Source organism: Passer domesticus, chromosome 1 (assembly GCF_036417665.1).
Source record: "Passer domesticus isolate bPasDom1 chromosome 1, bPasDom1.hap1, whole genome shotgun sequence".
Taxonomy (NCBI): domain Eukaryota; kingdom Metazoa; phylum Chordata; class Aves; order Passeriformes; family Passeridae; genus Passer; species Passer domesticus.
This window is the reverse complement of record NC_087474.1, coordinates 121319359-121342384: the sequence shown is the minus strand read 5'-3', so window position 1 is coordinate 121342384 and position 23026 is coordinate 121319359. Positions and strand designations below refer to the sequence as shown.

Below are 23026 nucleotides of genomic sequence, written 5' to 3'. Positions count from 1 at the left end.
CTTATTTCTAATTGTGCTGCTCTGATTACATAGGCTTTCCTCTGTGTGTGTGTGTGTGTGTGTGTAATCCCACAACATGATGTAATGAAATGCTGCATAATAAGCCAAAAACTTAATGTGAAACTCTCTTCTTAAACAACCTAGTTAGTCAGATTGTTCTTTGTGGTGGTATGCATAACAACAAATTAAAAGGATATTTGCACTTTACCTAAATCCTCTTCCTAACTGTAGCTCTCCCTTTTTTTAAATCTGGTACTAAACTGTATTCATGGAAACATCTGCTGAATTAAGCAGTCTGCATTTGGAAGTCCTTAGCAACATTAACTTCCTAAAAACTTAAAATTAACAAGTCCTTGTTAATGATCACATTTCCAATTAGATGTGCTCTGTCCTGATGGGGAAAAAGGAAAAAAAAAAAAGAAGTTAGAATTTGGTTCCTGGCGGAACAAACGTATGGAATTAACAGTCAGCTTTTGTGAAACACTGTAAGATGTTTAATGTTTAACATGGACGTATCTGTCAGTTTTAGCAAAGGTGATCCACATCCAAGGGCATTAGAAATGTACAGGCAAGAGGTTGTAATTGCTGCTAAGAGTGTAAGCTGATGCTTGGAACCATTACTGATAGGTCCAAGGGAGTTTCAGCACAGCTCAGATGACCAGAAATTGAAATGTTCAAAGGGACATAGTCAAAATATCTGATAAATGTATAAACAGCCTTCCTATACTCAAAAGCTTTCCTTCCCTGGGACAGAGAAGGAAAGCATCTCCATGGAACATGGACTGTGTGGCTCAGGGCTCCTCTATCACCTGCCTTTTCCTGTGTTAGTTGTGTTTAAAGGGCTTCATGATTTAACATCTTTGCTGACTTCCACTTATGTTCTTTTGAAGCCCGTATAAAGAATTTTGTGCATGTGGGAAGCCTCACCACTACCATATAGAAATAAACTGGTCTATGCTGGAGGCACCATGGTCATTGTGTTGTTGTAGGTCCTTTGCTTCCCCTATTCTTTTGTGATAAATATGTGAAAGAATTGAGAATCTGAGTTCAAAGAGGATATGTTCATTTTTTTAAAGATATGTGTTTTTAATTGATGCATTTTATTATCAACTTTTTTTTTTTTTAATTTCTGTTTAGTTCTTGCCATGCATGAAAATGTTTTAAAGTGTCCCACCCCAGGATGCACAGGAAGAGGACATGTCAACAGCAATCGCAACACACACCGAAGGTAGATCAGAAAAATTCCTGTCCACTTAAAACCTAACACGTACTCGGGAGAAAATTGATAGGCACATCTTGGAATTAGATGCTATGTACTACACTGAAGAGTGTCTATGAACTGCAAGGGCAGCCTCTATTATTTATAACCAAATAATTGTGTTTAATTCCATTACATAAAAAATGGCTGCAGCACAGAGGATGGCAAATTCCACTAGTATTTTCATAGAGGAGATTTAAAGCTACAATTTCAGCAGAGTCCTCACATTGAAAAATCATCATGTACAAGGGGAAGGCATGAAAAAATGCATTATTATTGCTACAACTAGAAAACCCAATGGAAACCAAAACCCATTTATTTTGCCTCACTACATGCTAGCTGTCAACAGGAACTTCCAATCAGGGCACATTCCCTTTTAGCAAAACAGAAAATTTTAAGTGAACTATTTTTAAATCTGTTTAAAAGCTCCACTTATTACCCTCAGGAATACCATCTTTCGGCCTGGAACACTCCTGTCTGTTTAACATGCTGCCTGCAGGGAGAAAGTAAAATTGAGAAAAGACTTCCAGACAGGCAGCTGGGGAATCACAGCTGGACTGCAGGTGAGGCAGAGAGCCACTCTCTGTCTCCAGCAAGCCATCGCTGTCAGCACAGCTCTTGTCAGTACTGTTTTCTGCTGGAAGCAGTATATTCCATCATAGTGCTTCTGGGAAAATATAATGTCAATCTTAAAATCAGACTTGGGACATAAGAATTTCAAAACCAGCTCTCTTTGTTGATGTGAATTTCTGTGAGATTTGGGGGTTTTTTTGTTTATTGATTGATTTACTACTACACCAAAATTAAGGTTCATCATACTAAATTAGTAATTAATACTAAAATTAGTAAGTCAGTCTTTATCAGACATATGAGAAGTTGTTTACAAGAATATATAATGCACAAGCAGATATTTTTCCTTTGTTTTTCCTGTTTTAAATCCCTAGTCATCTTTGCAGCACATCAGCTGTGTCATGAGCAACACATGAATAGGATAAGAAAATATGTTCTAATCTAATAAAACAAACAGGAAAATATAAGCTAGCACAACTCAAAATGATAAAATGTGTTCTTTGGTAACAGTCTCTCATATATCCCTGGGTTTTTTTCCCAAATTCACTTTCCTTTTAATCAGCAGGAGGCTTATATGCATGGTTTAGCTGATAAAGTAAATGTCATTTGTCAAAAAATTTACTAGTGACTTGCCAGACACAAAACATCAAAGCTGAACTGTGGAAAACTCCTACATGATTCAGTTTCCAGATATATCACCTAAAATACACAGATTTCACAGTTTTGCATTAAGGATTGAAAAACAGATGAATCTGGGCTATAGCAGCAGCAGTTCCCTTAAGTGCACAGACCATCAAAGTCACTGGTTTCCACAGAAAAACAGCACACATCTCCTTTGCACAATAATTAATTTCAATGATTTTTCTTCTTGTTTCTGTTCACCTTTGCTTTTCAACAGCCTTTCTGGTTGTCCAATTGCTGCAGCTGAAAAGCTGGCAATGTCCCAGGAAAAGAACCAGCTCGAGTCTCCAAAAGCTGGGCAGTGCCATGATCAGACTCACAGGTAGGACCCTTCACAAACAAGTTTCTCCAAACAAACTATTATTTATGCACAAACTCTGTTGACTGGTTCTCAGATGTTTCACCCACTTCAGATTTTGGCTTCAGTGGTTACCCAGTCTTCCAAGACAAGCCTCTGCAAAACTATCTGATTCTCAAAATAAACCACCATCTTTCTGTTGGTTCTTTTGCACGTGGCTGACATTAAAGATGAGAGACGTATCTTTGGATAAGCAATCAAATATATCCTATTAAATTTTACTTCCAAACAAGTGACCTGATCAGAACAATTCATAGAATTTCTTTATTTTTAGTTTATTGGTTTAATTACTTTCATTCATATTTTATATAATGACATCAAAAAGGAGAAACACTTTTTAGTGCAACTGTATTTTGTCTGAGTTATATGGACCCTACAGACATGCATAATTTGCACATCATTGGCACCACGACCATTACAACCTATTATATTCAGGTCTATTTGGGGACACTTTAATTTGTGGATTATTGACATGATCAGCTCTAATGGTTCCTTCAGAGCCATTACAGAATATTATGTCCATGTGTCTGCCAACTGCACGTGCCTTAACTCTACATATGAAAAGTCCTAAGGAAATTACTAAAGACAAGTAGTTACTGAACATTAACTAAATGGAATGACACACCATAAATCATTTGTTTCTCCCAAACAATGCAAGCAATTATTTCAGATCATCTTATATTATATTTATACCATATTCATTCACAGAAAAGTGAGAACAGTACTGACCCATAAAAACTAAAAGCTAGAAAAAAATCCAGACAAATTTTCAGAACTAAAGGAAGTGGCAATCGGGCAGTAAGTCAGTAACTTCCTTGTAAGTAGCACAAACTGCTATTAAAGAATGCTGCATTTTTTTTATGTCCTCATCTTTTAGTTTGTGAAGTAGTCAAGGTACTTTTTGACTACTAGTCAGCTGCCACATTTATGTTGTTTATTTCTTGTATACACCCACCAGTAAGTTTTGCATGTGATAATAGCACACTTTTGGATTATGAGATGCAATCATATCCTATTTTTCAAGACAAGGTTATTAAAAGACATTCTCGTCTTTCTCTTTCATTCTTTTCCTCTTCTCTGCAGGACAAATTTAGCAAAGCAACCTGAGCTATCTCAGTTCAGTTACAGAACTTCACAGCCAGTGACTTCCTCCAGAGGCAGCCTGGGAAAAGAACAGGAGAAGTTTGGGAAAGTCCCATTTGATTATGCCAGTTTTGATGCACAAGTCTTTGGCAAACGCACAACAGCACCTGTGTCACAAGGTCGCAAAACACCTCAGTTTCTTGAATGTAAGCTCAAAATTCAATTTTCTCTTGAAAAAGGAGCAAAATGTCAATGATTTTTTTCCTTTTTGCTTGTTCTGCTTTCAAACTTCTAGAATTCTATAAAGGTCTAGAAACCATCTTTAATCACTTGTGTCTAGAATGTTAAATAGAATCACTAATTTGTGAAACATAGAATTTTGAAACACTAAATATCATCACTACAAAGTTTACTTTTTTGATGCTTCTTTTAAAAGCAGTTATCAGTGGAAAAGAGGAGTAAAAAGGAATGCTTTATATTTTACCTGTTACCTTCTTCAAACAAGTGAGGTTTCAAAGATACTTCAAGTACCATTTAGGTAAATCTATATAGGTATTATTCCACCTAGATAAGCATGTGCCCCAGCTACATTAACTCCAGGCCAGGGCTGAATTTGGTTTGGTACCTCATTTTTCTGTGCTACATCATATATGTAGTGCACAATGTCATATCCATAAAATTGTTATCAAGATTCTTCTCCTTGCATAATTTACAGATTTGCTGAGGCACTACTCCGTAAAAATGAGATACCACAGTGCAAACACTCAGAGTTTATTGCAGATGTTCTTCAGAACCTGCACGGGAAACATCGGCAAGGTTCTGCCATTGAATTGGCCATTATAAAATATTCTTTACTTTACAGAAACAAATAATTCTGTTTCCATGAGGGAAATGCAAAAGAAATGTTTCAATCCACTGAGATTGGGATCAGAAGAAAATAGATCCAGATCAATGTGAAAAAAAGACTTTTTAATTGACTTTTCTTTTTTTAATGACAAAAAGGAAAATAAAATAGGAAAACAAATTTTGTCCCACTTACTCCAACAAAGAAGAACATTCGTAATAAGGTGAACAGAAAAGCAAAAAATGTTGTTAACGAAATGAATAAAGTCATATATGTTTATTATAATATAATATGCATCTTATAGTATACAATGTTATACATGTTTTATATATTTATAAAATTTTGTATATTTTTATATTTATTTGTGTACCTGTCTGAGTACACAAAACCACACATATGTTTGTAGGTATCTGGCTTTTGTGTGTATACATACAAATACTCTATTTAAAATTGCAAATGAAAAGTAGATATTTATCTGACCTGGAAAATAGGCTCGCTTAAATGAAAGCAAATATATGCATTGCCAGCTTCTTGGGTGGCAGATTTTCCAATTTTGTTTGTAAAATTGAATATTCCCTATTAGCTGTCTCTTTGCACAGATGTATGTCTATTTCACAGGTTCATTTCAAGGAAAAAAAAAAGATTGAAATGTTTTTATACAAATGCAAATACACATATATGCAATTTATGTATGATGTATATCAGAGCTGAAGTTTACAGCCTGTTGTTCTTGCAAAGATTGCAATGTGCAGCTATTATTTTAATGGAAAGGTGAAAGTAAAAGAGCTGGTGAGTGATTTAACTCTTCAGGTATACAAAAGTCGGCAATAAGAAGCTGATGATGTAGTGATGGGTTCAGAGTCCTATGTAAACATGTAGCCAGACAAAAGCCCATCATTAACCCTCTGTAGATTCTGCACTGGTAAACTTGTTTGGTCTTTTTTTTTTTTAACAAAACATACACCCTTTATAGCCTTGGGTGTTTTTTTTCTGTTGTTGTTGGTTGGTTGGTTGTGGGTTTTTTTTTTCTTTTAGGATAGGTAATGACAAATGCTCTTTCTGGTCTTTAAACACAATTTATATTTCATTGTAGTAAGGGTTGAAAATTTAGACTGTCTTGTTTGTGCTACAGTGCTGTGCTTACAGCAGGGTAGATAAATCCTTTTTCATTTTCACTAGAGAAAGGGAGGACCGAATCATGACGCTTTCGTGTATTGCTCTACTGAGATGCCTCTAGTGCTTAGAGAAATGGAATAGAGCATTCAGCCACTGTCAAAGCATATAAACAAGCACTGCTTTCAGAGCATCCCAAGTTTGAGGGAAGATGAGTCCTCCCATGCCTTGTGTAGCTCTTAGCATTAGAAAGCACTCAGCCTAAGCTCTACTTCCAAAGGGATCCAGAGCCTTGGGGCTCAGTTCTTTAGGGAACAAGCAGATGGCTATATGCAGAAATGTTCTTGATGTATCTGGGTGTAGGCTGAGAAATTGGATTTTGCTTAGTTTATCTTTGTAGGACACTGTGAGGGCTGCAGACAAAAGAAGTGATTATTGCTTCTTTAGAGCTGAAATCATGGTGCTGTGTTCTCCCTGCAACAGTTTATTCCACCTCAAGCTCCAAAATCCAGAAGAGAGAGCAGAGTTCTCTCTGTTTTAGAGTAAATGCTGCTGATGAAGAAGAAAACAGCAGCAAACCACACACACCACTTTTGTCTGTGAAAGTGCTTTTCTGTTCACCTGTTAGTACTTAATTTTCAATTGACCTCCCTGTGCCTAATAAATCTGTGTATTATTCCAAATATAGCCAACAAAAGCCTGTAAACCAAGATCATGTGTATACTCATTGCTTTTTTAATTGATTAAAGGATAGACTTAAATTTCTAAATATTTCCACAAAATACTTAGTACTGAATGTTCCTTACAGGTAATATTTTTATCTGATTTCTCTGCTTCATTCAAGAGCCTGGTTTTGTTCTCCTTAGTCACATAAGCAAAGCTATTTAAGTAACAGATTTATTCATTTAAGTAGAGTAAGCAGTGTTGTTTTAGCTAAGACTGGACAAGTCACTGTTGATTTTATTTTTTTTTTTTGCACAATAGAACTCCAAGAAGAAACCTTTATAAGAACACATTTAAAATTGCATTTTTCCATTGGGGTGGTCAAATCACAATGGAGGCCACACTAATGCTTGCTCAGTCTTTCCTTGAACATCATTGTTTTTAATGCCTGAGTTAAGGATAAGTAAAATATGAGTAAAAAATCTCAGAAGATTTGTTGACAGATGTGTGTTTCTCAAAGAAAATTAAATTACCGTGTTTCTGAAGGAATTTTTACTGTAAACCCTTACTGGCAATAGCAAATTGATTGTTTTAAATGTAATCTTTGAATTTTTATTTTTTTTTAATGTATGAAATTGTAGTCTGAGAAGCGAAACTATTTAACGGGAAAAATTTCATACATGTAATTGCTAATCAAATCTCTCTTCAACAGCAAAGCATTTTTCAAATCCAGTGAAATTTTCTAATCGACTGCCTAGTGCTAGCGCCCACACACAGAGCCCTTGCCATGCCAACTCTTATAGCTACGGTCAATGTAGTGAAGACACCCACATAGCAGCAGCTGCTGCTATCCTGAACCTTTCCACCCGCTGCAGGGAAGCAGCAGAGATCCTCTCCAACAAACCACAGAGTCTGTCTGCCAAGGTAGGGTAGTCCAAGAACCTGGAGGGTGTGCTAGCTACTGAACTGTGCGAATAAACTGTCTTTCATGTTAGTGACTGCATTAAATCCCCCAAAAGGAGGCTTCTGTTTGCATGCTCTTTTGAAGAGAAGCAGAGAGAGATTAAAAAAAAAAAATAAAAAAATCAGTAATGCAGTGACCAGTTCTGATAAAACTACATAAATAGCAGGAATTATATTGTTAATTCTTTTCATAATTGAGCCCTAATTACAAGGGGGGAGTTTTCTGGGAGGAAAAAAGAAAAAGGTTATTTGAAATCCAACAACAATCTGTGGTGGGTAATGAGTAAGATCTGTTTAAGAGGGAATTTTTCTCCCTCTGAAACCTGCCATTAGTGATCATTTTGGAGACTGACTTAAAAAAAAATATAAAAATCATATGATTAATCAAGATGATATTTTGCTAGCAATGGAACAGAACTACCTATGGAGTCTGTTGTGTTTGGAGCCCCTAACAGTTTGGCAAGGTGGAGAGGGGGGAATAACAACTGACTTTGGTAACATTCCCCTTTCTGCTGGCAAGAGTGGAGAATCAGGCCCACTGCGTTTGGAGATAGATAATTTGGGCAAGTCTGTCATAATGGAAAGCTGCCTAATTTTGTAGATGTTTGTGTGGCTTTCGTGTTTTGTTTTCTGCTCTGCATTTCCTCACAGATCTTTATGATTTACAAATGGTGCTGTGTGAGCTGTGAGCCTTATTTTCTGTGCCATTACATAGTATTATAATGCTGATGAAAATAGACAAGATTTTCTTCTGATGACAGTGGTGTGGGAGCACTGTTGTTTATTATTTACATTAAAGTCACACATGTTCCACTGCAATGAAACTTTTGAAAGCTCTTTGTAGATAAGAGGGAGTCATTACAAGAACTTAAGGAGAAGTCATTGGGGAGTGAAAAGAGGTGCATTTGTGAAAACACAGCATAGCAGGTGTGCTTCTGCTGTGGGACTCTGGCTCATGATGTTTGCTCTGAAAGACAGATGATCTGTTTTTCTGCAAGTCAGTGTCACTCCACCTTATCCCTCCATTATGTGAGCCTCACAAGGCTCATTCTGGCTAGGTGTGTCTTCCACAGGTGTTGATCTACATTTTGGCTGAGGGTTGATTCACCACTACTAGGACGTTAGCTATTATTTTTTGAGTGGAACCATTAATTTTGCTACCAGCATACCTTGTTAGGTATTCTGAGCCTTGTGCCTTTGCAGAGTAGTATCCCCTAATTCGCTGCTTTTGATTTCTACTTTTGTGTGAAGTTTTGGATATTAAAATCAACATTGGGAGCTGCCACAGGGTAAACTTTTTTTAGAGTGTCTGCATGCATTCCCTGTGACTCATTATCTGTTCCATAGACTGCTCGTAGAACCTCTCCTAATGACAGATCCATCCTTGATATCTGCTGCAAAAAACGTTCTTCCATCAGTCTTTAATAGAGACTTCTTTTAGTAGGGAAATGGAAACTGATGCCAATGGTTGGATTAAATTGCTGCAGCAGCCTTTGGCTGACCTCAGCAATAGACCTTTGTTGCCAGAGAAGAGCAGTAAAGGGACCAGGCATAACCCAAAGATTTTCTCCTATGTACCTGCTTCACAGTTGCCAAATCATGGGAAAGGATTGAATGGAAGTGAACATAACAGTAATGATACAGAGGGGCACTTGGGGCACATAGCTGACTCCTTTTTCACAGCCAGGAATCCAGCCTGAAAGAAAATCACCTGCCTACCTTGCTATCTGCCTGCCTCCACTTTTGCCAGACTTTCTGGAGGGCATACTGCTACAAAGCATCTGACAGAAGAATCAGAATTAGCTTCTGGCCAAAATACAGACAAGTAAGCCCCAAACAGATTTGATGTCCAAAAGTACACAAAACACATTTTTATTTGGTTTTGGATATTTATTACCTTGATCATACAGGATTCAAACCAAAAATTTGTGAATTAAGTTGCCAGACTCTCCTCAATGAAGACACTTTCTAATTTTAAAATATGAAACAATAAAATGCTATTTATCAGTGTTTCTGAGTTGTTTTGTGGCTGGTGGTGGCCACAAATGTATATGTTTAATTTCTAGAATATCTTACAAATTTTTAGATTATTAAAAACCCCTCTTGAGACTTTATCTGTATTTGAACTCAAATAATGCAATACATTACTACATATTTCCTTTTTCTACTCGACAGCACACACATTCAACACATTTGAAAATAACTGTGTGGAGTGGCTATGTTCAGAGCCCCACAGTATCAAGTGTTTCAGCCCTGCCCCTTGAAACACCCTTTTATTCCTTTTTCTAAGAAAACCTGATTAGCATTGTCTATACTTCAGCAGATCAAAGCTCCTGACTTGTAAAGGTGTTTGAGCACCAGGCAGCCTTGCGGCAGTCCAGTCCTTGGCTCTTTACAGATGGGAGGCTGTGTGGTGGTAGAATAAGGATATGTAAGACTGCAGAAGAATTCCCAGGCTTGCTGGAAATATTTTGCCAGTAGCACAATTGTCAGAGATGTAAAAATATTGTGCTTCTAAGTTTTAAAAGCAGAACTTAAAGTTCAAACATTTCAAGTAAGTGGCATTTTCTTGTGTTTTCTCAAGGCATGCATATGTTGCCTTGCTTAAACAAGTGGGGAAAACAACAAAATGTTTTTTAGCACAAGTGTGTTCTCAAGTATCTCTTTTTCTTTTTACCTCTTAAATTATTTATTTCTTGCCCCCCAAAACATTGTCCCTCTCCTAGAAAGTCAGATGGTTTACCTGAATAGTCACCACTTTCCTGTATATACAAACAACCTTTAAATGAAAAAGTAAATGTATCCTATAACATAGTTCCAAATTTCAATGATTTAATGGATATTCAAATATGTATTTCTCATTCTCTACATATCAGTTCAAAAGGGAAAGTCCAAGACAACAAAAGAAAAAGAGAAGCGTAGCAAGGATAGAGAAGTAACATTCCATATTAACAGTACCACTGGCGAGAAAAACTTCCAAAGAGGACTTAATTATTCAAGGTGATCTGACCAACACCCCAAGTTTAAAAATAGTAATTTTTAAAATAAGCCATCAAAATAGTACATTTATTCTGAAATGAGCAGTAAAATGAATCTTAAACCTTATCTATGAATTATGTATAAGTTACACACAAAATAGTAAGAGCATCAGATACCTTGATGATATAGTCTTCAAAATAATTAAAATCACATTAATGTTGCACTGTCTGAGCCATTCAGCTCGGGACTGGAATAAACCTTTCCCCTGAATATAATCCCAGCCAGGCAGTTCTCCTGCAGTCAGTATCCCAAGCCATTCTCCTGGCTGTATTTGATTTGCAGTTTATGCAGCTTCATTCAGCTCCCATTGAAGTCAGCAGAAGGGTTCCCCTAGGAGGCTCAGCCTGCAGTTTCTAGCTCTGTGTAAGAATCCACATCATCATAACTTCCAGGGATCTCCCCTGTTTACAGCCCTCACCACACACGTCTCAGTGAGGTAGCTGCAAGCAATAGTTTATCTGTATTCTCATCACTACTGCTTGCCAAACATTTTGTTGACTGTTTTGGTGTTTTTCCCACCTGTTTAGACAAAATGGCATATGCACACTATGCCTTTAAATAAAACAACAACAAAAAAATGTAAAAATAAAATCACACTTGCTAAAAATGTTTAAAGTTTAAATTCTAGTTTTTTGAACAAAATTGTGTCATCTCTCCATTCTTGGATACTGATGGTGGTGAAAATTGCATCAATTATTTAAAAACTGTAGTTAGCACTCAGCATGTTTGTCAGGCAGTACTTTACTCCAAATACCTTAAAGCCTAAATACAGGATGCAAAATCATCCAAGAGTATCACTAGGTACCATCCTGTAATACTGCTGCGCATATTGCTCTCTAAGTACCTTCTTGGCTAGCTTTTTTTAATTTGTGAACTGCTCTGGGCATAAACTGTGACTCCATTTTTGTCTCAGATGTTGTTGGGCTGTTACAAGTTTTTCTCATTTTGACCCAAATTAATATTTTAATTTTCTACAGAAGTACTCAGTTGCTTAAATTTAAGTGTGAAGAATTGAGGACCAGGTGCACATGTTTTTGTTGGCTGGGAATAGGAAAGATTGTACCATTTTGGATGGACTTGTATTAAGAATATTATTCAGACACATGACAAGATAAGAGTCTCATTTACTCCCAATACCAGAACTTAAGAGCTCTTTTGAGCTTTCCAAGCCAGACTGAACTGCTGGGAGAATACAAAATCATTGATCATGTTGTTCCTTTGGACTTGCTTAGCATTAAGTTCCGTGGCTGATGCCAACCAAAGAAAACATGAATTCTCTTATATGTCATGGCACAATGTCTCTGATGTCACAGGTTTGAAATAAGATACATACAGACACAATAATTTACTCTTTCTGATCCAGCTGAGATAAAGCTTAACTTGTAATCATTACTGGAAACACACTTGAGAGTATTAAATGTTATGAGTGATCAGATGGACCAAAAGCACATGAAAAAATGGAGGAGAAATTTGACACAAAAATCTAGCATTCTTTATTTTCCTAGCTGTTGTAATTAGGTTCTAAGGACAGGACTTAACTAAGGACTAGAAAATATTCCCTAATATTTATGTCATGAGATAAGGCTGAAAAAAAGATTGACTTCATTTTACAAAACAGTTGGAGAGTATACAAACATTTGTTTGGTTTTGGTTTACATATTTATATTAGACTTCATTTTTGGTAATAAATTACTGTTTGTATCTTATCTTTTCACCGAATAGCTACTGGCATAAAAGAACTGTTCTCCCATCATTTTTCTTTCATGTTTTTTTCTGGAATCCTTTTACCAACTGCTTCTAAAACATGAGTTGGGGGGATTAGACTGTCACTTATGAGGTGGTAGGTAAGAAGTAACCTGAATTTAATTACCAGGTGTATCCTATCATGCTCATTGATTTTTCTTCATTGTTTCAGTGGATATTTTCCTGGTTTACACCAGTGTAAATATAAATGTGAGTAAGATCAAAATCAGGCTGCAAAGATTTACACAGCTTAAAATAAACATAAGTTAGGAAGTTAAAAGACACATTTTTGTCTTTGTTTTCCTTACAGTGTTAAGGAATAATCAGAACAGTTTACATTGTTTTAGTAGCTGTATTTTAAATATGTCATGATAAATGGATAAATATAGGCCTGTTCACACATGCACTAGAGTCAACACTAATAAGATCTTGCCTTCAGTGAGGAGAACACAGCCTTTACAAGCTTGAGCTAAGCGTAGTAAGTGCCATTTTCTGTCAGCATGTCAGAGCACTGCTCTAACATTTTTTTCCCATTTGCCATTTTTCTCTTTTTAGTTCAATTTAAAAATTGATGTAAAAATAAATGTGGTAAAGCAAGCAAAGGAGACATATTGAGAGGAGGGTGGGATCAGAGTAGAAATGTAAACTGGAGCAATAACTCTGACTTCCCTCTTTTTGCTCTGCCATTTGGAGTTTGCTAGGAAGGCACCAAAGCAATAGCTCTTTTATACCATTCTGAGTAAAATGCCATGCTGTGAACCTGTGATCAGTTCTGCAATGGGCAAAGGGGGATATTTTCCCCATGATTTTATTTAATTGTAGTGTGCATCTGTGAGCTCACTTAAACCCCATCTGCACACTACTTCACAAACACACAATCAGCCTTTCCTGATCAGAATTAAGTATGTGTTGGACAGCTCAACTTCTACATGAATTTCAGGCAAGTATTGAGAAAGCGTTAAATATCCCTGTTAGTAAATGTTCTGCTTATCAGTCAGAGCTCCTTGTGGAGGCTATTGGTATCTGTTTCTCAGAGAGAATGATTTTCTGATATTATTCTATGTCAAGTTGCATTAAGAAGGAAACCTTGATTGTTTTTGGTCCTTCTTGTTGCTGCTGTTGCCTTCTGAGTAGTTGATATTTTGTCAGTAGAGAGAATCTGCACTATTTATGGGTTTTGCACTATAAAACTACTGCAGCCCAGTCACATGGCTTCCTTTCCTAAGCCATCTGTCACAGAGGTCTGGAATTTTATGTGAATGTTGGTTGTGCAGACTTAACCCAAGTTTTTTTATTATGAAAAATGTCAGCAACTACAATATTTAGCATTTTACTTTACATTGGTCATTAAACTTGATTACTGTAGCTCTGTTTCATTGCTATAGTTACATATCAACTACGAAGCCAAAAAACACTGGGGCGATCATGGCAGAGTTGTATTGTCAGATCCTGGAGTGTGTGCTTGGCACTGATATAGTTAATATCTTGGATTTTTGTAACTAAGGTTTATTAATGCTGGTATAAAAATGTATTTGATATTATACAGATGGCATAAGATGTTGTGGTTACTAAGTTATTATCCAGGATAAGCTGCACTGTCAAATTCAGGGCTTAAAACTATCACAGGAGATTAAACTATTTACTAAAAAGGGGCAGAAAGATATAACAAAAGCGTCTTAGTATGAACATATTAGAAGTGTATTTACTTCCCATAAATATAATAAAACATCTCTCTCTTTAAGCTGTGTGATTGCAAATGTGAACTTGGCTGTGTGGGAGAAGCAAACATAAGAGGTGCCTGAGTTTCTGAACCAGGGACAAGCAGATGGCTTGGTAGTGCTTTGGTCTAGGTGGGCATCTGCATCAGGCTCATGGATGAAAAAGGGAGCCATTCTGGCTGAGTCAAGAGAGGTTGTCAGGCCTTAAATTGTCATCTACCACCAGTATTTTCCTTCTCATTCAGGAGATTTAATCAATCACATTTTACCTTTAAATTAGTCATCACTGGCAGTGGTAGAAGGCCAGGCTTGCACCCTCAGTCCAGCCAGCGTGGCCACATCACCCTTTCAGTACAGGGGAAGAGCTCCCTGTTTCACGACAACTCTTAAGATCCCCAAGCAAGGATAGGTTTCACTGCCCTATCTTTAGCAATTGGATGGGTGACTAATCATCATGCCCAGCAATATTTATTGGTGATAAAAAGAAAGGGGCTCCTCCTGCCAATGTCTTTCTGATGAAGAGGACTAAGAAAGACAGACAAACTTGGCCCCAGGTGTACCTGACTCTTTTCTATGTACAGCACAACATCCAGGTGATTCACTTACACCGTGAGTTTCCTATTATATTACTCAAGGTAGGAAATCTAGGTTTATACAGCTGTCTCCTACAGTTACACAGCACTGAACACATCTACCCCAAATTCCCAAGTGTTATCCATACTTTGTGGTGACTCAAATTAAAAATAGTAGTCATGACAATGAGCAGTGTTAAATTACAGTAGTCTATGTGTAGATCTCTGATGTGGCTATTTGTCTCCATAGTCTTTGAATGTTTTCCACATTATTCAGGAAAACACTGAACTAGACTACTGAGTAGTCTTCCAGAAGCCACATTTCATCTTTTCCCCTACTTTCCTTCAGCAAATGTTGGCAATAGCAAGGACTAGTCTTATATTCATCCCCATATAGAAAATATGTCAATATGCAGTGTAGCATATTAAGCATGAGGGCAAATTTGTTGTTGCTTACATTAGTAAATTGCACTTTAGCAGCTTTTTACCATTGCAAGAAGAGGAGTTTGTCCTCTTTTTTCTGTGATCAAATGGTGCAAGGCAGAGCAGAGACGTTTCCTTCCTTTGTTCTTGTACAGCCAAGAAGCATTTGACCCTTTTTGTAAGCAGAAGAGCTTCTCCCAGACTGGAAATAGAGGTTGGGTCTCTCCCCAAACCGCACACACCTTTGCAATTAGAGGCTGCTCTTTGCTGTACTCCCCAGGAAGCCAAGGGTTTGTTAACTCAGGCAGAATATCTCCATTACGGAGAACCTCCTCAAAATCCTCCTGTACCTCCCAGTCTAGTGGTCTCAGTGCAGATCTGTGCCTTAGTGGCCTAGTCAAATTATGCTAAAGGCAGTACATTATTTCAAGTGATGTAGAAAACCCTAATGAAAATTTCTCCTACTGTGCTACTTTTAGATGTATTTCTTTCCCCCTCCTTCTCCCCCTCCATGATGCAGATGTTGTAATATTTCCAGGGTGTGGGGGGAAGGGAGGATATGTAATAGTAATGCTGTTGATGACCTAAACAATACATTAATGCTTTTAACTGTGAATTGGGGTCATAGTTCTCTGTAACAGTGAAAAGATCAAGAAGATTTAAAGCTAAACTTTTTTTAAATAAAACTAGATTTAGGGTGTATAGGTTATGGTTTAGTGGCATCTTATTTAAATTCTACTTACTATGTTTAAGCTGAGATGCAGGGATACCATTACTGAAGCTACTCTTAAGTCTGCCTAAGAGTTGGACATTAACTGACATAAATCGAAAAGCTGGGTTTAGATTCAGATAAATTTAAATAAAAGCTTGCATTTATATTTATCCTTTAAAAGCACCACATGGTTATTTTACAGCCTTACCACGTCCATATCTAAACATGTTTCTATTTCCTGTTGCATGTCAGGGAGCTGAGATAGAAGTGGATGAAAATGGCACACTGGATTTGAGCATGAAAAAGAATCGAAGCCAAGACAAAGTTATGCCTCTCACTTCTTCCAGCACAGCACTTCCCACTCCCTCCTCTTCTCCTTTCAAAGCAAGTAGCATCCTGGTAAATGCAGCCTTCTACCAGGCACTTTGTGAACAGGAAGGCTGGGATACACCAATCAACTACAGCAAGACCCATGGCAGGAAAGAAGAAGAAAAAGAGGTATTTTTTCAATTTCTGAGTGACTTTTTCCCCTGCATGAGAGACCATATGATAGTCTTTATGACCATCTAGTTTAAAGGGAATCAGCTTCTACAGGTAGAGCTTTGTGAACATTGATCTGGTTTTAATGGTCTCTTGGATGGGATATAAAAAAACCCCATTACTCACTTTGGAAAATCTTGCTTTCAGAGCTTACTTGTTAATGTCTGTAAGTCTCTAAGGTAAGGGAAATAAAGGTTACCATCATTAGAGTCTGCTTTTTAAATGTTGTTCCTAATGGCTCAGTCTTGTAAGACAAACACCCAAAGAGACTAGCAATCACCAGGGAAAAAAGGAAAAACAAAACAAAAATAACCCCAACAAATAAAATCAAATGAAGAGAGTTTTTTCATGTTAAAACAAAAGAAAAACTTTCCATATCAACTCTTTAGACTTCTAGATAACTTGCTATCTAAGCATTTAAACTCATACTTAAAACCTCACCTGTAATGTTCTTTCACTGGAAAACTTTTTATTTTACATACTGCAATAAATTTATTCCACTGAGTCTTAGATCTCCAACTTGCAACTTATGTAATCAATCTTCTAGAGGATCAATTCCAAATCAATAATTGTCTTTATTTTGGTTTTGTTTCTGTTTTTGCTCTTTCATGTCTGTTTATCCTGTCTTGAAAACAAGGCAGCATAGTCCACTATGGCCTTTCTTTCTTGTTCTTCTACTTTGCCAGCAAGTTCGATTTAATATTTTTTTTCTCATGAGCCTGACTTTTAGGATATGGACTGCTTTCATTTTTCTTAAATCAGGAAGGGACCACCAGCTCTTTAAAAGGCTGATTAGATAAAAGCCTATGTTACAGCTTTCAGAAACAAACTAAAAGATGTCCTAATTGGAAGTTTTTATACTACTTACTCCTTGTTTGGTTTTATATATCTAGTAATAGAATTTGATCATTATATTAATATGAAATTGTCTTTTATCCAGATATCAAATCTGACACTTCAAGAAGACATAGATGGGGCAAAGCTATTTACAATTGAGGTTAGGGGATCATGGCAGCCAATCCAAAAACCACCTGGAATTTAAAGATAATTCAGTTGCATGAGGAAAAAAAATCTATCAGCACTGGGTAGATGGTTGCAATGTGTCCACTGAAAAAGCTTGCACTTCTTGGAGGCTGGGTTGTCTTGAACCCTTTGCAGTCTCCCCTTTGGGGCTAGTGATGGTCTTAATCTCACCAATACAAAACAATCCGTGTCCCAGGACTTTGGAGTGGGTTTGACCAGAAGCAGGAGGCTGAGGGCTCAGGCCCTTCCCCATTCATGCTGCATGATGAGCAAACACATCCAGCTCTGAGAGGACTGCCTTGCTGCCGGGATCAAGAGGTGTCACAGACTTGGCAGGGGACCTGTCATGTCACTCCTCCTCCCTGCTGCCATCACAGCTCAGAAAAGAGCCAAGACCTCCACATCCTTCCCCAGTCCATGCCTGACTTTCACAAGGCTAGGATGAGTGTCTGGATGTTTCCCTCTCTCTTTCCAGCACAGGGAATTGGAGGTAACTAAACTACCCAACAGGAGATAATGATCCAATGCACCCACGCACTGGTGCCCCTTGCACTTGGTGCTTTGACACTGTGCATTTTGTCCCTAATTGAGGATCTGGCCCCAGATCTCTGCTGTGAGATTTTGCTGTCCCAGGGAGCCTTGATACATCCAGTGATGACAGGGCCAGAGGCTCTGTTTTTAAAATCAAAGACTGGCAGTTATCCTTATGCAAAGAAAATGACTGATTATATCTATTTCTAATTCATTGTTATCTGGTTCATATGCACAACAGTTGCTTAATTTTGGTGGTAATTTCCAGAAAATATTGTCTCTCTCTCTCTCAGCAAAATAGCCTGTCCAGATGCCCCCTTAAAAAAAAAAATCTGAATTTGGAAAAAGCTCAAAATCTCTCCAAAAGGAAAGCGCTGAGAAATAACTAGAGCTGTCAGTTAGTTCAACTGTCAGTTCTCCAAAGATTTCAGGGCTTAAAAATGTTAAAAGTGCCAGATGCTATTATCTGTTATTCATGTTACCATTATGTTCTGGTCTTTGCTGAAATCAATATAAACTTCCATCTGTACATTAATGGAGTATCATTGCTTGCTTTCTTTCAGTGGTGTGCATGCATGAATACACACATGCTCTTTGCAGGAAATAGTAGTGCTTGGACCAATTGGGATGGTTCTGATTTTTCTTTTAGTCTGAAATTCTTTAGATTTTATTAGCATTTAACTGTAAATCCATTCAAATGGAAAAGGAAAAATTATACATACAGTTGGGCTTGACTAGCTGTGACGATCATCACCCAACATACCAGAAAGAAAGAAGTGCTAAAGGTGTTTTCCCAAAGGGTTATCTCTCCCTCTGAACATAAATAGCTAGAGAAGCATACAAGCCAAGATATAATGGTCTACTTTTAATCTTAAATGCAACAGATCAAAAAGCATTTATTCTTTATTTCTGATCTTCTGTGTTTCAGACAGATGCAACCCCTTTTGGGCCACATGTAGTGATGTAAGGTTCTAGAAAGGCAGAGTTTCAGTATTCCTTTGCCTGCATTTCCTTTGCACTTTCCTGATTTTGCAGCTTCTACACATATGAAATTTTATGTTGCTTGAATAACACCAAGTGTCCCTCAAGGAATTAAGAAAATTACTAAAGGTGACTAAAGAAGTCACCTATTTAAATGTCTATATATCTCTCTTACTCCCAAAAAAACTGTATAAAATTGTTGTTGTTTCTGTATGTGTGCCTATAGCTTTAGTTTAAAAAATTACAAATTTTAATAGCTCAATTCAGGAAATTCACCATTAAGATTTGAAAAAAACCTAATTAGAAAATGAAAATGCTGCAATTCTAAACCCTCTATATCAGTTATACTGGGGGCTACAGGTGTACTCCTGTCAGTCTTCACCATGAAATCTTGTTTTTATTAAATGACTCTGAAATTAAGCTGTGAACTGTAATACTGTAGTGTTTTGTCAAGCCTTGGATACACATAATTCTCCATCAGTCTGCTCTGTGCATCAAGTATCAGACAGTGACAGGATGAATAACTCTCTCTCACACACACACACACACACAAACAGAAAGTTTCTGGTCCATCATATAAAGAACACAAGTTACACATATGAAAATATTAACACAGCCTGCCGCACAAACAGTTATGGCAATTCTGGTGTGCTGCAGGGGCATCCTGAGGTACGTGACCCAGATCAGGATCACAGTGGAGTGCTTTTCAGCACCCCCTACTCCAGGCTTCTCTCAAAAGAAGTGGGAGAGGCTGATGTATGCCTGGTTTAGATACATAGGATCCAGGAAAGGCATGCTTTAAATTTTTAGAAAAACGCATCAGTTCAGTGATGCAGCTGTAGCCTGGCAAAGTTAGTTGTCAGACAGGAGACTGATAAACCACCCTTCTTTAACCTCCATTAAGTGGAAACCATTTTACCTGTGTTTTTTGAAGTTATTTTGACATCTGATCCCTTCTAGCTGGCAACAGGGGGTTAGCATTTTTTCTTGTTTCCTTGGGGAGATTTTGATTTTACAGTAACTCGTACTGGTGACGATCCCTGCTTGCACCTCTATGTTTGTAAGAAAGGTAGGTCAGAACTTGTGGATAGAAGTAGTCAGGAATTCAAATACCCATGGCAAAATCAACCCTATACGCCACTGCCAAAATTACCCTATATGCCACTGGGAGCAAGATTTACCCCAACTTCGGAAAAGTATCTTTGATGTTTCTTGGATCTTGAACAAAGCTGACATCCATTTTTCCTCTTTTGCATTTTAGCATTTTATTTCCATGTTTGGAAGACTATCAATCATTTATTATTTCTGCACTAACATCAAGACCTTCTGTAGTTGCTAATTTTCTCTGTTGCTCCTTATCTGAACTTCTCCTTCAGAAATATAATTCCCCAAGCCTGAAATATATAAGGGTTTTTCTATTTATTTAAAATAATTATTCATTAATTACTGTGAAAGAGTGTTTAGTAAAGCTGAATATATGTATTTTTGCTTTCTATATTTGTATCAGATTAGATTATTCTCAAACAAATTAACCCCACAAATGTGGTTGAAAAAATCAGTAGTAATTGATACAGCAATAATATGGCATCATTTCTATATGTATGTGAAGTGTGAGTTACAGTAGGCAGTAGGTAGCCAGCAGCAGAATGCAGAAGAAAGTCATATTGAGGATCCAGCCTCCAAACAGGCAAAGATGAGCTGCCAGAACTGAAGACCATATGGAAGCTTTATCAGAAGAAACACCCCTGCAGAGCTTACAAGACCCAGGAGGCAGAAACTCCATTTTCAGTCCAGATTCCACTCAGCCCTGCACTCTGTGTTAACAGCTCTGCAGACAAGCCTGCTCCTCTGTCCTGGCGCATTTGTCAGCTGCACAAGCCCAGAGCATCCATGGCACCAGCACCGTGAGTTCAGCAGAGGCTGGGACCTTCCCCTCTCAACCATGGGCAGCAGTTTGTGCTCCTACAGATGGTAGTCTCTGGGAAACACCTGAGTATTGGAATGGAATCACAAAACCAACGTGAAGTCCAAGAAGGGATTCACAGAGGTCTGATAATTGATGCTACAAGCTTTGGAGAACTCTCAAATGATAAAATAGCTACAGAACATCCCCCCAGAAAGAAAATACTTATCTTTCATAAAGATAATAATAATTTAAGGCATCAAGTCTCCAAAAAAGTAAAAACCAAGTTGTTTTGAAATGATAAAAGAAGACTTTTCAGAAAATAAAAATGCAATTTCCTTCCAGGACTCCAAGTTTCCAAAATGACTTCCCAATGGAGTGAATGCTCATGATTCATACCATCCACCAAACAGCATGGTATCAGGGATGATTTAGATCTACAAATAGTAGAAATCAAGAACTACCCTTAGCAGCCTGCTGTTAAGAAAGCTTCAAAGTTGTTTCGTTCTTTATGTTTTTTATTTTAACAGGAATCTGCTCTTTTAATAAGATAACAGGACATTCCATTCCACAGACCTAAAAAGCTTTGCATTAACATTTGCTTATGTAAATAACACTTTTAAAAAGTTATTATTGCAATTTTGTAATTCATGGTGCAGTGGTCACCATTTCAACTGCATTCAAAAGTCAGCAATGTACTTACATAGCAAATAAAAAAACCACAACTGCCAAAGTCTGGTTTGACTCTACCAACAACCACTTTTCTTTTCTCTGTGTACTTTTCTTTGGCCTTTATCACAATCTTATAAAACAAACACAAATTTCTCCTATAAATGGATTAAACTAGCATCTGCTTTCAGAAATATTCACACAACATTTCTAAATGTCTGCCTTTAAGAACCTGAAACTATGATGTACTAAACTTTCTTAATTTCTCTCCATCATTTATTTTTAAATTTTTATTTTTGTTTTTATGTTTACAAGAGGTTATCTTCTTGCCATGGCAAATTAAATTGTTTCTTGAATGTGTGAGAGGACTTGAAGAGAAAAACCTTTTGTTACATTCTCATCTAATATTTCAGAAAGATCCAGTGAGCTCTCCAGAAAACATGGAGGAAAAGAAGTACCCAGGAGATGTCTCCATACCCAGTCCTAAACCCAAGCTCCATTCAAGAGATCTCAAAAAGGAACTCATCACGTGAGTCACAAAAAATGCTGCATTTCCTTTGCCCTGGTAAAGACTGCCTATGCTGCTGTTCTGACTTCTGTTTTGAAGTAGATTTGCAGGAGACTTGCACAATTCCCTGCCAGTAGTTAGCTCCATATTGTGGATATGCAGACATGAGGTTTGGAACTGCAACAAGCCAGAGTGTGCCTAGGGGTCTGGATAGATTAATGACTAAATTTATACTGGGTGCGACTCCTTATTCCTCAGATAGATAGGTAACTAGTGGGCACTTGCACTTAATTCCTTCTACAAAACACAGTTTCATAACATGCTACAGATTGCCTCTGCTAATGCTTACATAATTAAATAAACTTTAACTGAACAATTGTCATTATAGACCCATTGCTTAGAACTTGTGTAGAAGCAGTTAGGATTTCTCAGACAGAAAACACTCAGAGTTCATAAAAAGACAAAATACAGTAGAGAATGGGGCTTTCCAACCTGTAGGAAACAGGTTTAAGTCCTTCACCTGCTTCCTTCCAAGCAGAATTAGTTATTTTGTCCTGCTGAAAATCCAGTGGCTATAGAAATTCACGCCCTGGGACTATAGGTTAATATTCTCTTTTCCCAGTTACTGAGATGCACTTGCTCTGTCTTAAGTTCCAAAACTTTACTCTCTAGAACAGCAAATAAATTCTATTAAATCTGTCTGCATACAACAGCTTGCTTCAGTTTAGAATTTTTCACTAGAATTGTCCCAAGCAGCTCATAACACAAGTCACTTTTTAAAAATCTCACCCAGGCTCTTCACAAAATCTCTTTGGGTTCACACCAATATAATTTTGATATTAACATAGAGTTTTCACTATAACAGTCAACCAGGACTCAGCAATCATTTATGGCACATATCTTTTTGTCCCAAAGCAGAGCAGGTCTCTCTGAACAAGCGTGGTCCATATCACTTAGTGATGATAGCCCATAACTGCAGGCTCACCCATGAATAAAGAAGTCACGTCATGCCAACTTGTGTCCTGCTCTCCAGACTCAGTGGCACTGAAGCTGTTAGAGCTGCCTCTGTCTCTAGAATTTACATTTCCCTGGGGCAAGCTGCTGTGAAGAGCAATTCTTTCCCCTCATGTC

At 37.4% G+C, this 23026-nt stretch overlaps 1 protein-coding gene across 3 annotated transcripts in view; it reads left to right on the top strand.

Moving 5' to 3' along the window:
* Positions 1 to 23026, top strand: part of ST18 (ST18 C2H2C-type zinc finger transcription factor) — a 168188-nt gene that overhangs the window by 126116 nt on the left and 19046 nt on the right. For all 3 annotated transcript variants that reach the window (XM_064386178.1, XM_064386179.1, XM_064386185.1), the window contains 6 exons: positions 1138 to 1228; positions 2727 to 2831; positions 3951 to 4156; positions 7283 to 7494; positions 15993 to 16238; positions 21801 to 21916. In XM_064386178.1, coding sequence (XP_064242248.1) covers positions 1138 to 1228; positions 2727 to 2831; positions 3951 to 4156; positions 7283 to 7494; positions 15993 to 16238; positions 21801 to 21916 — 976 coding nt within the window. The remainder of the gene's footprint in view (positions 1 to 1137; positions 1229 to 2726; positions 2832 to 3950; positions 4157 to 7282; positions 7495 to 15992; positions 16239 to 21800; positions 21917 to 23026) is intronic.